This window comes from Microtus oregoni, unplaced genomic scaffold (assembly GCF_018167655.1).
Source record: "Microtus oregoni isolate MIOR12 unplaced genomic scaffold, Mior012 000044F_ref0000062, whole genome shotgun sequence".
Taxonomy (NCBI): domain Eukaryota; kingdom Metazoa; phylum Chordata; class Mammalia; order Rodentia; family Cricetidae; genus Microtus; species Microtus oregoni.
The window spans coordinates 13,726,800-13,744,227 of NW_024543218.1; the positions used below are offsets into that span (position 1 = coordinate 13,726,800).

At 39.4% G+C, this 17,428-nt stretch overlaps 1 protein-coding gene across 2 annotated transcripts in view; it reads left to right on the forward strand.

The window, feature by feature from the left end:
- LOC121434778 (semaphorin-3E) overlaps positions 1-17,428 on the forward strand; it is a 229,342-nt gene that overhangs the window by 174,833 nt on the left and 37,081 nt on the right. For both annotated transcript variants that reach the window (XM_041633750.1, XM_041633751.1), the window contains 2 exons: positions 4,471-4,564; positions 16,985-17,104. In XM_041633750.1, the coding sequence (XP_041489684.1) occupies positions 4,471-4,564; positions 16,985-17,104 (214 nt within the window). The remainder of the gene's footprint in view (positions 1-4,470; positions 4,565-16,984; positions 17,105-17,428) is intronic.

Consider the following 17,428-nt stretch of genomic DNA (forward strand, 5'->3'; position numbering starts at 1 on the left):
AATCTTGCTGGGTGAAAATCAAGGAGGACCGCCCAGTGGGTACTTGACTTCACTGTCAGTAGCAGCCTTTAGAGATCACCAGTGTCCCTTGGTGCTGCCCCATTCTTCCATCTTCAAAGTAAGCACTGGTGGACCTATCCAATCATGGATTTCATTGGCAATTCTGTTTTCATCATCAAACCTCCCTGGTAAGGGTCTATGTCATTATATTAGATTTCACCCGGATCATTGGAGTAGTCTTCGCATCTCAAAATCCTGCTGTTGATGCCATGTGCAAAATGCCTTCTGTAGTCTAAGGAATTAAGACAAGAATTCTGAGACCACAGTTTTATTTTTTTTTTTGCCTGTCACAGTATTTTTGACTTGGTTATATCGAAGAGATTGAGACACACTCTGAAAATTGATTGCAACTGTGTTATTTCAGAAGACATAATGAAATGTCTGAGAGAGCTACCAAATTGGAACAAAATTGTGGCTTTTCTATTAATAGTAGAGCTGATGGGATGAGCTTTCTTAAATTATCTTTCTTTTGGTTTATTTATTAGAAACTTTATACTTTTTAGCAGCGGACTGGTGAGTTTAAAATTGGATTCTTTTCAGTGTGTCCATAAAAGAGGCAAACTCTCCAGGTTTTTTAGCCTTAACTCCACACAGAAATTGTTTTATGACCTAAAGCATCATTGACTTTGCTTATGACAATTTTATTGCTGATATATGCCTGCTTTAGCTTTTAACTGCTCTAAACTGTCAGAAAACTCGAGATCGTAGATAACTGGCTTAGGCAAACTGTCTGACAGCCACCCATACATCTGTCACAGGCAGCTGAAAGGTTGTGATGACGCCACTTCAGATGTTAACTGGTCAGGGACTGAAATAATAACTTCAGACAGCGTTGCCTGTGATCAGATCCTTCCTCCAGACCTCAGGTCATCCTAATAAACGCCATCCTTAGCTTGCTGTTAAGTGTTTAATAAGCACATTATAATAGCCCTGACCACAAAAAGCTAGTGAAGGTATTGTTACCACTTTATCTGATTCAGTAGCTCAGGAATAAAGTTCAAAGTAGATATATTACTGTTTTAAAGGCATACTATAATTAACGCAAGGGATATTGGTAGCACCCATATTATAATTCTGTGAAAATATGTCCCACATTTTGAGCAGCAAACAAAGAAACAAGCAAAAGTCCCACCAAACAAACAACAATGACCCTTTTGTTAGTAGACTGCAAAATTGAAGTTGTAGTTGCAAGCCTACTTATTTTTAACATTGAAATGACAAATTGTGTCAACTTTTAGGGTATCCAGCATGTAGGATTTTATTAGGAAGGTGAAATCAAATAAAAAGTTTTAATTTCTTTAGTATTTTTAATAAACACTCTTGATTCAGGGTTAGCAACTGATCAAATGTCTCCAGAAGGGGGAAACCTTTTAGTCAAGTTTCCCGTGAGTGTTGTCTGACACTCAGAGTTAATGTTCATGTGTTCTTGGTGTGGCATTTGATGTTGTGAGTTTATGTTTTTTTTCTCAGACTCTGATGCAGGTACATGATGCACCAATGTTCTCACACAGGGATGACATCACAGACTCTGACGGAGGTGCATGTTGTACACACACAGGGCTGACGTCACAGACTCTGATGGAGGTGCGTGATGCACTGATGTCCTCACACAGGGCTGACATCACAGACTCTGACGGAGGTAGATGTTGTACACACACAGGGATGACGTCACAGACTCTGACGGAGGTACATATTGTATACACACAGGGATGACGTCACAGACTCTGATGGAGGTGCGTGATGCACTGATGTCCTCACACAGGGATTATGTCACAGACTCTGACGGAGGTAGATGTTGTACACACACAGGGATTACGTCACAGACTCTGATGGAGGTACATGTTATACACACACAGGGATGACGTCACAGACTCTGACGGAGGTACATGTTGTATACACATAGGGATGATGTCACAGACTCTGATGGAGGTACATGATGCACCGATGTCCTCACACAGGGCTGACATTGTAGGATGATGGTTCATTAACCAAATAATTTTCAAAATGTCAGGGTTGCGGGCTTCTTGGTGGGATTTCATTTCTTTTGACCCAATTTATCTTTATGAAAGGTGGAATCTATCAGAAATTTGTTATCTCAGATAGACGCTGAAATCCACAATTCAGTGTTAGCTTCAAAGAGTCTAAGTGATGATTTCCACAAGGGAAAACTGGTGAATTTTTAAGGAAATATTGATTTCATTTCCTACCTGTAACTCCTGTTCCACAATTCCAGGAATCTCGTGATGACTATTTCTCTGCACTTTCTGTGTCTTTCACTCACTTGAAAATTTAAACTCACTGAAAGATTCTTCCTAGAATAAATCAACATTGCTCATCGTAGACTTGCACTTTCAATATTTGTGTTACAGAGTCTAATACTCTCTGTCATTAGCAACTTTAGATTAGAAAATAGGTACTACAGAATTTTTAAGGTATAAAACACATCCGGCTTTAGCAAACATCTCAGTATTTACTTATTTTTATTGTCTTCTATGACCTTTTAAATTTATATGCTCTTTGTTATTTGGTTTCCTGTTCTCGGGAACTGCTCATTTATTCTCGGCCACCCATACCCGAAATAACGACACAGAAACTATATTAATTAAAACACTAATGAAGCATTTAAACGTATTGCTAGCTAGAGCTCTTATATCTTAAATTAACCCATTTCTATTAATCTGTGTATCACCACGCGGTTGTGGCCTACTGGTAAGGTTCTGTCCAACATCCAGCGTTTGTCTCCTGTGGTGGCTACACGGCTTCTCTCTGACTCCTCCCTCCCTCCCTCTCTCTCTCTCTCTCTCTCTCTCTCTCTCTCTCTCTCTATATATATATATATATATATATATATACATACATACATATATATCTTTCGGCTTGACTATATTCTGTTAAACTATTGGCTGAAGCAGATTTTTAATAACCAGTGGCAATAAAACGTGTTCACACACACAGAGGGGAATCCCACATCAGTTTCTCAAACACTTCGCCAAGTGATATGATGTGGAAGAGCAGGCAAAAATCCCATCTGCACAGTTTCTGTCTGGCAAGGGATGCTCGGGTTTGCTCTGCAGATTTGCGTGAAACTTTGAGCATCATCAACCTTAGTTTGTCAGGTCTGCAATTCCTTCTAAATTGGCCATTTTTTCTCATGCCCCTGAAAATTACTATCCATAGAAATAAGTAGTACCCTCTCCTGATTTCCTGCCATGCAGACCCCCTTCTAAGTTGTGCACAGCAGCTGAGCAAAAAGTCGTCACTGTTGAGCTCAGTGATGGAGTCACACACCTGGGCTCTTCTTCAAGGCTTCACATTCAAAGACAAGACTAGATGGTCACAGGGATCAAAGGAACTCAGAAGGGTTACTGGAAGGGTTTTGAAACGGAAACGTTAGGATAGCCATCTTAGACATTCAGGCCGAGAGAATAAGTAAAGTACAGAACAGGACATGGGAGGTAGTGGGGTGGTGGAGCATGCTCCAATGAAGAGAAGCAGACCCAGCTCTGAGGGGTCAGCTGTCGGGCACTGTGGGTTCACGGCCGTGAGCTGGCTGAGCACCCCTCAGTATCAAAAATGTTCTGTTGCTAATTATTTTTATTTATACAAAATTTTCACAGTAGTTATTATGGTTAGTTTCCTAAATGCCTTTGTTGTACCCAAACTACTTATTGTAGACTTGCTGTATGTGTATATAATGTATATATGTGTGTATATACATTATACACACATTGATATATGTAAACATATATGCATGTATAGTGAGTGAGAATTTTTGAACTCTAGAAACATTCAGAGAAATTTTCTGTGTTTACATGAATGAAATAGAGGCCAATAGTGTAATAGTATTTTTGTGGAAATGTTTTTATTCAATACCGATTGCCATGAAAACAGATACTAAAGGTTTTGGATGAAATAGTGAATATGATATCACACACACTCGTTCACATTAAAGTAATTGTGAACTAATCATTTTAAATCGTCAGTGTTGAATATTTAACAATAACATGATGAAAATTATTATAATAAATATTATTATTATTCTTTCCCAAGTTATTCTAAACATTTATAAGGCATACTAGGGATATAAATCTCAATTCTGCTTTTATCACACTGTAACTTTTTTCAGTGTTTCTTCTTTGAAATATTTAACTGATGCATCTCAGTATAATTGATTAATAAGAACTGCTAATTTCTCTTGTCTCTCATATCCTCTAAAAACACTGAAATAGGATCTGCCAAGCCCCCATGCTTATGTATAAAACTCAGTTAGTAACTAAATACTGTGCTTTTCCTGAGGTCGTGATGAGACCATGTAGGTTGTTAGTTACCTACCCTTGCTATATTTTATCTGAGCAATTAAACCTTTATCACAATTGATATCTTCACAGTGTCTTTCTGTTGTCTTTCCAGGACCCGCTGTTTCACTTGGAGTCCCACAGATCTGAGAGAGGAAGGGGCAGATGTCCCTTTGACCCCAGCTCCTCCTTTGTCTCTACTCTAGTCGGTAATTATCTTTGCCACAAACATCAGATGGTAGACATGGTGATTGGAAATGTATTTTTCAGCCTCAGAACATTCTTTGGCGTTTCTTTATAATCTTTGCCTTGAAGGGTCTATCGGCTGCGATCTGGAGAAATGATGGTGAATTTCAAGTGACAACCTCTTTGGTAATTTGACTCTAAAATAGCTACAGGTGATATTAGTACTTATGCCTCTTTATGAAAAGCAAAAGTCTATAAATACCTGAAGCAGTGGTGTGTGTGTGTGTGTGTGTGTGTGTGTGTGTGTGTGTGTGTGTGCATGCATACAGAGGTTAGAGGACAAAACACAGGCCTCAAGTGTCTCCTTCCACCATGTGGATGTTAGGTCTGACTCAGGTCACCAGGTTTGGGGGCATGCACCATTAACTGCTCAGCCAGCTCATCCCCACTCATCTAAATTCTCATTAAGCTGGAATATAGGCTAGAGAGGCTGAGCAGCTCAAACCAACCCTGAATGCGTGCCTTGGAACAATGCAATAAATCACATTGTCTGATAGATATTGCAGATTAATTCAGGTTAATTAAATGAGTTACTCAAAAGCCTCCCTTGCCACAGTAAAGAAGCAGGCTTTTCTGTATTACCTGGAATTGGAAATGATCGTTGAAGTACTGTGGCAATATGAGCACATGAGACGCTCTACATATAAAATAAATGGAATCAATTCTTGACACCTAACAAGTATGCTAAGAGTGTTTCTTTGTTTTCAGTATTGAGTATCTGAGGGCCCCTATACACGACACTATTATCACATTTTTCCCTATGTATAGTCCATTCTGTGATCAGTCCTCTTTGAAGAAAATGAGAAACTGTAACTTTTAGAGACTTCATAATCTAAGTAAACTGAAAGAGCTTAAAATTCTTTGCTGACGTTCAATTAAAGTATTTACTGAAGTGCTGGAAAGAGGGCTTGATGTTTCAGGGTTCTGGCTGCTCACCCCAGTGTCCCGGTTGCTCACCCCAGTGTCCGGCTGCTCACCCCAGTGTCCCGGCTGCTCACCCCAGTGTCCCGGCTACTCACCCCAGTGTCCGGCTGCTCACCCCAGTGTCCCGGTTGCTCACCCCAGTGTCCGGCTGCTCACCCCAGTGTCCCGGCTGCTCACCCCAGTGTCCCGGCTACTCACCCCAGTGTCCGGCTGCTCACCCCAGTGTCCCAGCTGCTCACCCCAGTGTCCGGCTGCTCACCCCAGTGTCCTGTAACCTTCTGCATAGCCAGGCCAAAAGGATCTGATGCTCTCTTCTGGTCTTCGTAGGCACTGCAGCCACACATTCACAGACATACATGCAGACAAAACACCCATACACATACAATTAAAACTAAAATTAAAAGAAACTAAACTCTGCTGTGTTTGTGTGTGTGATTCTCCAGACTGCACACTGGAGAACCCATTTTATTCAGGTTTATCCAGATGTTGACAGGTCTTGTGTTCTGCTTAGTACATTTCCCTGTCTGGATTGTGGATGTGGGTCATAGAAACTTTGACTTCGCATTATAATTTAAGATGTTATGAAATGAGAATGTCACAGAGTAAGTTGACTTGACTAAACATGTAAATATGACTATTTTAAAATATTTTAGTTCCTCTATAAATTTGTACATAAAATGTGGGGTATGTGTGTGTATGTGTACTTATGTAGAGTATGAAGAGACTTTAAATATGAAAACAGAACTATTAAGACAGTTCAGACAGTAGTAATCACAACATTAGGAATGTCATTCTTGGTGCATACGATATCCATAATTGCTAGACATTCCACAGAAATTGGCAGGATCTGAATTAAAATGCATACATTGGATAAACTGAATGTCTGGATAGAGTACAGACTGAGAAATTCTGGCAAACAAAAAACAAATTTTGAGATATTTCCCTTATTAGAAAGATATTGGAGTTTGGATATTGCATAGTATGCATTCCTGTGCTGTGAAATACTTAAAATTTTGGAAGAGAAGGCCAATCATTTAAACATTTTATTTAAATGGTGAAAATGGGCATTTCCATAGTTATCTCTGTCATTCAAGATTCAGTCTCCCTGGAATTTGATTATTCATGGAATCAGGAATTTAATGTTGAAGTCTTTAACGGGGAGATTTACTGGACGGGCATTGCCAAGACAATGTCCCTGGACTACTAGATCAAATCACCGTGTGCTGAAATGTGGTATGCTTGCCTTCGGGGGGCTGCTCTGTTTATTTAGAAGAGAAATCACATTAAAGAATAGCTTTCCAAGCTAAACAGAAAAGCTATGGAACAATCCCTCCAAAGAGAAGAAATGAAAATATAAATCTTCATATTTCTTCTTTCCCTATCATCCCAAAGTACTTTGGAGAGATCGTTTCCTCACTGTGAAAAGCTGTAGGCACTGGCCTGAGAACCTGATTATCTCTGTGAGCCACAGATCTTTCCACGATAGGAAGTTCAAATAATTCACTCAGTTGAAAACGCACTAGAAAAGTGAGCCGGAAAATGGAGCTGCCTGACTTGGAATTTGGCAAGTTTGATGTTTGATAGCCATACACATTCTGTTCTCATGGGCTAAAACAAAACCCAAGCACAGAGATGATTGGCCATCTTTTAATCATCATTCCTGTGTCTCTTCATATGTATGTCACAAAATATGTAATGATTGTTCTCATGAAGACTAACTTCATGAGGAAACACTCACACTGATAACAACATTCACAAGACTATGGGGCCTTAAAGAAGAAAAAAGGTGCTTTTTTTTATTAGTTCTTTGAGAAATTTTACACAATGTGTTTTGATTATTCTCTCCTTCCCTAACTCCTCCCTAATCACCCAACTCTCCTCTTCTCTCTCTCTCTCTCTCTCTCTCTCTCTCTCTCTCTCTCTCTCTCTCATCACCATCAAGTCCAGTTTGTACTGCCAATATATTTTTGGATATGTGATCTTCTACTGGCAAGTGACCAATTGTCAGTATCTCCTCCTCTAGGGTATGATGTCCTGTCCTCCTCTTCCCTCCATGCTGGGATTTTGTCTGCCAGGAGCCTGCACAAGCCTTGTGCCCACTCTCATAACTACTGATATATGCACATGTCCCATACATACATGGGAGCTTCTCCAGCTGGAGCTGTCTGTGACGTCTTCAGAAATCCTTCAGCATCATTCACTGTCCCTATACTCTGTCCTCTGCCCTGTGTTTCCACTCCACAACTCAAATGCTCTTCCCAAAGAGTGGCTGCTTTATTGTATTTCTTAGCCTTCTGTCTTGAGCCAGAGTCTCATTATGTGACTCTGACTAGCCTGGGTCTGGTACATAGAGCACTCTGGGCTCAAACTCACATAGACCCACCTGCTCTGCCTCCCAAGGTCTGAGATTACTGTGAACCAACACCGCTGTTTATTTCTTAATTTTGGATACAATATTAATTTCAGTTAAATAATTCACATTATTTAAGATTCTCTGGAATGAAAAATAATACTATTTAGTAAGTGAAAGAATTCAATATTCATTCTTTTATTAAATTTATAACCAAATTTAGAAATGAAATGGTAACAGCTTCGATGTTGAATAGAATTCAAGAGCAAAGCAATGGCCACAGGGAGTCACATTCCCCACGATCAGAAGCCAAGCAAGCTGAGGTCAGATATTAGTTCACCTCATTCCTCAAGTCTCACTGAAGCCCGATTTGTTTGCCATACAGAAAAGCTCATGCCTCGAATACAGGGTTTTTTAGTGTGTCTGCGTTTTGCCCATTTCTTCCCCTGGGGTAACCACAAATATTCTCTCAAGGGCTGTTTTAATAACTGCTAAGTGCTTCCTAGCTTGTTGAAATAAGGGCAGCGGGGCTGCGTCCCCGGCACCCGGCCACCCATATGGCTAGCTTTACCCGAAATAAATACACGGAAACTGTATTCTTTTAAACACCGCTTGGCCCATTTCTATCTAGCCTCTTTTAGGCTAGCTCTCGCACCTGGGCTAGCCCATTTCTAATAATCTGCTGTAGCCCATGAGCTGGCTTACCAGGAATGATCTTAACCTGCGTCTGCCTGGAGTGGGAGAATCATGGCGACTCCCTGACTCAGCTTCTTTCTCCCAACATTCTGTTCTGTTTACTCCACCCACCTATGTTTTAACCTATGAGGGCCAAGCAGTTTCTTTATTGCTTAACCAATGAAATCAACAGATTGATATATGACACTCCCCCATCACTAGCTTTCAAAGCTGTGGGTGCCCTGAGATTTGCACTAAACCCAGTGGCCATGTTACTTCATGGCAGCTGTCTAACAAGCTGAAGGAACTTAGCACCTCGCTTGCTTAGTAAGATAAAATAGCAGCTTGTTATTTGGTGGTCAATGAATCGAAATTGATTAGCTGTTTTCTCTGTGTCATATGTTTTGTCTCTCTTCAGTGTTAGGTGTGATGCAACATACCTTAGGCTACCTTGCATTTTCTCTTTCAATCCTTTAGATACTTAACCTTTTACTGCCCTGCTCTGCAGCCTGGTCTGCACTGTATGCGCAAGAACCCTGTTCACAAGCTTCGGGCAAGGGGCTGGAGGTTGAGGAAACACACGCAGAGACAGACCAACACGCCGACCTCCAAACACTGGTACCAAAAGCCCTTCTTTAATAGCACCATGGAGGCTTAAATACCCTGCAGTCAATGGCCAACAGGTGAAAATTCCATCCTCTGATCCTCTAGGTAAAGCACAGCTTCTAGTATCTTCAAAATTAGAAGGCTCTAGACAGGGAAGAGCAGCTGAAGGCCAGGACTCAATTAGTCCCAACATCTTACAGGCTATTTTCCCACTAATTTTGTTAGAATTTCTGGGTGTACTGTAATTCTGTCACACCTGAGTACTACACTTGAAAGGAGCAAGTGTTTAGAGAGACCACGTTGGGGTGTCATGTTTCTTTTGAAAACTTCCTTTGAATATCCTCCCTCTGCGTGTGTCTCTGTCTCTGTCTCTGTCTCTGTCTCTCTCTCTCTCTCTCTCTCTCTCTCTCTCTTTCTCTCTCTCTCTGTGTGTGTGTGTGTGTGTGAGCGTGTGTGCGCATGCCTGCACCCGTGTTCGCAGAGGAGGACTGGTTGTTCTGCTTTAGCTCTTCCCCCACGACTCCTTTCACAGAGGGTTTCTCACTTACCTGGCGTTAGACTGGTGCCCAGGCAAGCATCGGTATCACTTTCTCTCCAGTCCCCATGGCTCTAGTTCTCCAGGCATGTGTGTGTGTAGACTTGCCAGCTTCTCACATGGGTACCAGGGATCCAAGCTACTGTCCTTATGCCTGCCCAGCAACTTCTCTAACCCACAAGGCCATCGTCCCAGCCCACAATCTGATACCTTTTACTAGAACACTCTCAGTGATTGAAATTAAAGAATTAATATTCGATTTCATGAAATATCCAGCATTAAGAAATTTTACGTTGGGGCTGGCAAGATGGTTTAGCAGAATAAGTGCTTGTAGCACAAGCCAGGTGAACTTAGAGTAATTTGTGGATCCCAAAATAGGAGAAATGTCCTCCTATCTCCACAGCTCCACGTGTGGCATACACTCTCATTCCTACACACACACACACACACACACAACACAATATTAAGTTTCAAGATACTTTTAAAACAAACTTTTTGGAGATCTATGATTCCGCATGAGTTTTAATAAACTACAAAGTCTTTGAACACTGGAATTTTTCGTGAACTTTTGTAAAGAAAATATTATTTGGGAATATATACCCAATTACCAGTTCTATGAATTAAACATAAATGTTTATTGAATAAAAAAATAATTGAAGAGCTTCTTAAGCTTTTAGTGGCAAAGCATTTAAGAATAAGCAATCATTTCTTCTGTGTTAAGTACATTTATATCAGGAGCAGTTAGGAATGGTTAGTCATGTCTCGAATTCACCCCAGATGCATAGGAATAGACCTCAAGTTACTCGCTTACCACTTTGCCTTCCCTAAAGAATATCTTATTAAAGCCCCTCGCTCTCCCACGCTGGCAGAATGTCCACTGTCTACATGCTGACTTCAGGGTCTGGCCATGACTACAGTTCTCCAAGGAGCTATTTGAATACTTTGCTTATATTCTAATTATTTCCTCAAATGAAAAAAAAATAAAGGAAAAGAAACACTCAGCGTCTCCCTAAAAAAGATTGCTGCTTTGCAAGCTTGGGTTTCCATCATGCCCCTTAGGAATTTAACTGACCGTGGCTGCATTGACTGATGTCACTGGTTAGCCACAACAAAATACGGCTACAGACCTGTGTGTCAGCAAATGAACAAACTTTTCTTTTATGTTTTTGCCCCAGAAACCACATTCTTAATATTGATGGTTAAGGCTAGTCAACTGGTAAGAAAAGAAAGTACCCACATGACAGGCTCCCTTATGACATTTTTTATGGGTTCTTTAGAACAGACGATCACTTATTGACAAAGCAAATGTGTTTAATATTTTTATGAATCTAGAACATGCATTTATAACATAAATAGAAGAAACATTTGAGTAAAATAAAATAAGATTGCAAATAACTACTATGAATTGCTCCTACTAGACAGTTAAAATATGTATTCCTACAGAGTGAATACAAATTCAGAAGATAGATAATAATTGACTAAATTCTTGATGACTTTCCTAAAATACGAAAGGTGTATTATGTTTAATTAAAACTACAGAATACCATTAAAAAAGTGAAGTTGTGTAGAAAGTATTTATTCCATACTTTACTTTAAAGTAACTTACATTGGATTTTTTATATGACAGAATAATCATCTTTTCTTCTTTCTCGAAAGCAATTTATGATATACATAATCTTGTGATAGCAGCAAGGCTTTGGGGCTGCAACTACTGTGTACAGATGGTAGAAACAAATTGAATCTATGGATTCATGGTTTAAAATTATAGTTATCATTAATATCATAGAATTAATAATAACAATGTAGTAATATCCATATCTAGTGGTCTTAATTGTTGTTAATATTAAGTTAAAAATAAAAATTCAAGAATTCGTTTATTCATATAAACGCCTGGTAGACTCCTATCAATTCATAGCTTTTTCCTGAGGTCACTCGAAAATAATTAATCAATGAATTTGAGGTGAGGCACAGAGGTGTTTGAGGCTGGAGCTAAAGAGATGAGAACGACATAAACATGGCACTTATGGATGAAATTCGCAAAAGGTAGTACATCTTGGAAGGTAAATGAAAAAAATAAATCTAATCTTGTCCTGAGTCGTTTCTATTCTGTTTCATAGCATTTTTTAACACTAGATGGGAGGCTTAGGTACATTTGACTGTTACTTCATGATGCTCTTTTTTGATTCAATAAATGTTTACTGAACTTCTTCAATATCCCATATTTTAATAGGATATAATGTCAAGTGTGTAAGAGTGAAAAGAAACCCAGCAGGATGATTGATATAAGTTAGGATGGTGTCTGTAGTGGAAGCAGCTGGCCCTGGAAGGCTCTGTGGAGGAGATGGACAGGAGTCATACAAAGGGAAGGGAAGTCAGTAGAGAGAGACCCCTTTGTTCCACAGGTAACGTTATGACAATAGCACTTTTCTCAGGCCAAGTGGATGACCTGGAGCTGGACTCTTAGCTTGTTTCCAGTGCAGAATTTTCTCAGTTGTAATCTTACCTATGTGTAGAGATTATCATTGAGTGTGATAAGTTATATTCCCTTCAAAATGCCCTGACAACATGTGTCTTTTGCTTATTGATAACCAATTACCTGCCTAAAGTTAATACAATATTGCTCACCATTCAAATGCAGTTCTATAATAATTAAAAAGAGTATTTGGCATAAACATTACCTTGTTCTTATTCAAAACATCAAAATAGACTGGAAACAAGTAAAAACCGCATCTAAATTAATACATTTGTGTGCCCAGAAATACAAACCCAGGGATGTGTCTGTTCTTATTGTTGCAACCCTAAATTTCACTCTATACATGAATCTATTCCCTTTTTTAAATCAGGGAAATAAGGCTAATCTGGATGGTATTCATTCATTGTTTCATTCCAGAAATTAGCAAAATAATGAATCAAAATTTTAATGACACCAAGTAGTTATAATTTTAAAGAAGTATATTTTAAGGAACTATTTTTTTAGATACTTGTTCCACTCATTTAATTACTACTGTTCGGTATTAATTGTACCTAAGCTTAATTCTATTTTTTTTTATGTTTATTGTTGGTGTATTATCTTCTCTTTATTTTTCTATGGGAAATGGTTTCCCAAACACAGTACCTACCTGTTGTAGCCTGGTATTTTTTTCCACACTGATAATAATACATGAAGACAGGAACTTCTGAGGAATAGCGTATATTCCCAACCAACATTTGGTTCGGTTTCCATAGCTTACAATTTTTAACACCTGGTTGCTTTAACAACCTCCTGTGAAGTTGAAATAATAAAGCCTACATTTATTTATTTGAATTTTTTATGAAGTATTTTCTTTCATCTAACTACAAAAAGAGAAATTGGATAAAACTGAAAATAAATCTTGGAGCAGACACCCTGCCAAGAGAAGGCATCATTTGCTGTTGTACGGCTGCCATCTACTGGCTGACATGGTCATTGTTTGGTCTTGCTCAAGACAAACAGAACTTTGAAACAAAATTCTAAATTGGGCTAAGTGAGGTAAGATATATGGACAGGAGTAAAATTGTATTGCCATAATAATAGTTGATGAGTCTCAAGTCCCGTTTAACAGTACAGACTGAATCCCAGAAAATGGTTTACATGTCTAACCACTGAGTCATTTTTTTGCCTCAAAAATTCTCTTCTCTCCATACAAAGATATGTATGCTAGTCTGATAAAACTTTACCAAATTATAATTTAATGTATATTCTATACCTTTCTTTTTATGCTATTTTCTTATTATCGTACTCTCATTTGCTTATGTTATTAAATGATATGAACACAACAGATCTCTTCCTTGTTAAAGCTTGCTCTCTTGAGGAAGTTCAAAGAGAAAGTCAAGGGAGAGGAATGAATTGGGAACTTGCTACTTTCCACCGTGATTTGTTGGTTGTGAACATTCTTCTCATTGGCTTATCGTTTTTTGCTTGCTTTATGAAAAAGTAGACTCTCAAAGTCCTGTGTTCTTCCCTGCATCATGATGGGATGCTGACTGGTGTCCTATGGGGACGCTCTCACAGTTACAGCTACAGAGAGTTCAGGGATGTGCAATATCTCTGTCATATCCAGAAGATGTTTTACTGCAGTTCTTGGGGTTCTCTGGCTTTTATAATCTTTCTGCCCCTCTTTCTGCAATGTTCCCTGATCCTTTATAGGTGTCACAGACGGGGACTGGTACATCAGAGTCACCAACTTGATCAGTTATGAATTCCTGCCTTTGCCCATGGCAAAGTTATGAATGCCTTTGCCCATGGCAGAAGTGTGTGTGTGTGTGTGTGTGTGTGTGTGTGTGTGTGTCTATTGAGAGCTGATCTGATCTATGGAGATCAGGATAAATATTTAGAAGACAGTTGGATACTATGTCAACTTAGCAAACTGGTAGTAATGTTTTCTTCTTTAAGGTCTGTGACCCCTCTGACCATGGGCTCTTGCCTAGGTTTTCAGATATAGGTATAAGTTCCCTGAAAATAAGCTGGTCTCAAGTCCAACCCAGCAGCTCTTTGTTATCCCTAAGATATTATCGCCGCTATTGCCCTGTTGTGGGGTGGATCCTTACTGTAGTTTATAGGATTAGCTATATGCAATTGATAGCTCCTGACGAAGAGAGAGCCAGTTTTATGTAGGGCAAGTCTTCTGATAGTTTGCCTATGCTCAAGTGACCAGCCCTGTACTTATGAATATATGGCCCATAATAATTGCATTCAGTAGCACACACACACACGTGTGCATACACATATATAAAATGATTAAGGAAGAAAATGACGTAAATTTGAGAAGGGAAGTAGGACATGTCTGGAAGGAATTAAAAGTATAAGAGGTTGATAGAGAGATGTGCTGTATTATAGAGATAGATAAATAGAGAGATAGACTAATAGATATAGATAGATGATAGGGTGAGAGAGAGGCGAGGGAGGGAAGGAGGGAGGGAGGGAGGGAAGGAGAGAGGGAGGGAGGGAAAGAGGGAGGGAGAGAGGGAGGGAGGGAGGGAAAGCAGAGAGAGTGATAGTGCCTGGTTGAAAAATAGCAGTTGTTTCCCTGAAAATAAAGCAAAACACCGGTGTAACACTTTGAGAAAAGATAGCCGCTCTTATATCAAAAGCAAATTTGACCAGTTTACAAATATATCAAGAACTACTAACAAAGCTCTCAGCTAGACCTGGGAGCTGCTTTTACTACTTACACTGTTGGCCCAAGTCTTGCCGACTTGGGTTATTGTTCTGTCTATAGGCCAAGGGGATAGCTTCACAGAAATCCTGAAGTCTTGGCTATAAATTATGAGTTAATAATAAGGCAATAATCAAATTCGTTTCCACACAGTAAGTTTCTACTTAGTCTGTTTCAAAGTGGCTTTTGAAAATTATGTTTGTTTGCCTGGTTGTAAATTGAATCTTTAAATGAATAACGTTGAATAAACATTGCTTTTGCTGTAGAGTGAAAATGTGAAATTTAAATAACCACACTAAACAAAAGAGTGAATTCTTTTTGCCAGAGGATTGCATTTAACTGACTATAGTTTTTAAACTTCCATTGTAGGCTTTCTAGACAGAAAAGGCATCTCATTTATATTTGCTATTTTAAAAAAATGAAAATTAGTTTATTGCAGAAATACTTATACATACTTTTTTAAACATGTGAGTTTGATTGATATCTCATTAACCTACTTCTAACTGTTATAATAAAGCAATTGTTTTTGAAAATTAATGGTTTTCTCACATTAGAAATAAACATCTTTATGAGTTCCCTTTTACACAACCCAGTTGACACTTTTGAAACCTTATACCATGCAAATGTGTGTGATAATTTGAATTTTTAGGAAAAGTTTTAAAGATTTTATGTTAGACAAAAATACTTTAGAAATTCTGAAATAAAATTAACAAATGAAATTTTAAGCAATTTCTGCAGTCTCCTTAAATTGAGTTCATTTATTGGTCAAGTTTTAATACCGGTAACATTATCAGTCTTACCTTGAAACTAATGGCATAAATAGCATAGTAAATTGAAAATGAAGTTACTGTGAGTTTTCTTACACTTTGAAAGACTTTAAACATGTGTGCACATGTAAATACATTCTGAAGGAAGGAAGGAAGAAGGGAGGGAGGGAGGGAAGGAAGGCAGGCAGGAAGGGGAAAGGAAGGAGAAAGAGAGAGATACATGAGCAAGAGAGAGAGAAAGATTGTACCTTCGCCCGTGTGAACACACACTTGCATATGTACATGGATGTGTATATAGCACATACATACAAAAAGTAAAAATCAATAATGTACTTTTCAAGCATCGTCATTTCTGATTTATTTTAAACCCAGTTAGAGTTCTGGGCACACCGTAGGGCAATAACTTGACCCCTCTAAGTGAGGATCCTAGATCCAGAGATCTGCTGTGACTCTTTGCATCTTTGCCCATGAGGTTCATCTGGGAGGGAGCAGACCAGGCGTTCCCAGGACAGGCCTCCTGGGCCCACTGATGCAAACCCATTGCACTCTGTCATTACAGGAAGGAAGGACATTCGAGGTCCCCACGCTTCATAGGTGATAGCATTCCCGAGGTTCAGCCTATGCCGTCTCTCTGTTTACACAGAATTTTATTCTTTCTTCCTAAACTACTAATGCCTGTTTCTTCCTCTAAAAAGACATCGTGGTCTCTCACGATCGTACACGAATCTGAATAATCTCAGACCCCGAGTTTAAGTCTGTGGCCTCTCCTGGTGCTGCAGGTCATGTCAGCCGTTCTGCTGCCTCCAGATAAATCTTGAATCTTTTTATCAGTCTCCTCCGATTCAGCTGTAAACTGAACATGTAAGACAACTGATTGGAGTAGACACAACTTTGGCAGACTTTGTACTTTTTGTGGTTAAATCATGTTAAAGGCAACAGATTTGATGTAAGAAGCACTTGAGGTATTAACTGACCCACTGCAATACCTGGTACAGCGATAATGATAAAAACAGTTGGTATCAAGAAATTTTCCAAAATAAGACGAACCCCGGCTACGTCACCAGATGGGTCTCAGCATTCACCAGTGGTTCCCCAGCCCCATTCCCGTGCTTTTCTTCTAACAGCTCTGAACTCTGCTCCTTTTTCTGTTCAGAAAGAAAATGGGGCTCAGAGTTCACAGCTACTCGACAAGCAGGATTTGTTGCTCTGCTGCGTGGTTGCATCCCTTCTGCCCTTAAGAACAGTGTTGCCGGCCTCAAGTCAAATGTTTGTTAAAGTGACTAACAGCGGCTTCTACTTCATCTTCAGACTGAGACAGGCATTGACACTCTTTTCCCTGTGCCCCCGTGCAGGCAGCGAGCTGTTTACTGGACTCTACAGCGACTACTGGGGCAGAGACTCTGCGATCTTCCGCAGTCTGGGGAAGCTGGGCCACATTCGCACGGAGCATGACGATGACCGGCTGCTGAAAGGTAGAGATGAGCAGACAAGAGCCTGGAAAACCAGACTGGGAAACAACCCAATAGGCCGCGGCTAAGTCTGCCATCTTGGTAGTGAAAATATAAACACAAAATAGTTCTGTAACTATGGCATTCTTGGGTCCAAAATACATATGATATGTGTTTATCATTTTATTAATAAAGTGGTTTACCTTAGTTATGCAGTGAGTTTATTTAAAGCGATGCCAAGATACCAAGAGCTAAATGAAATAAGCAAACCGAATATGAAAAGTAAAGACTCATAAGTGGCATCCTTGCTGCTATAGCTATTGTGTGCCTCGCTGCTTCGATAGGATC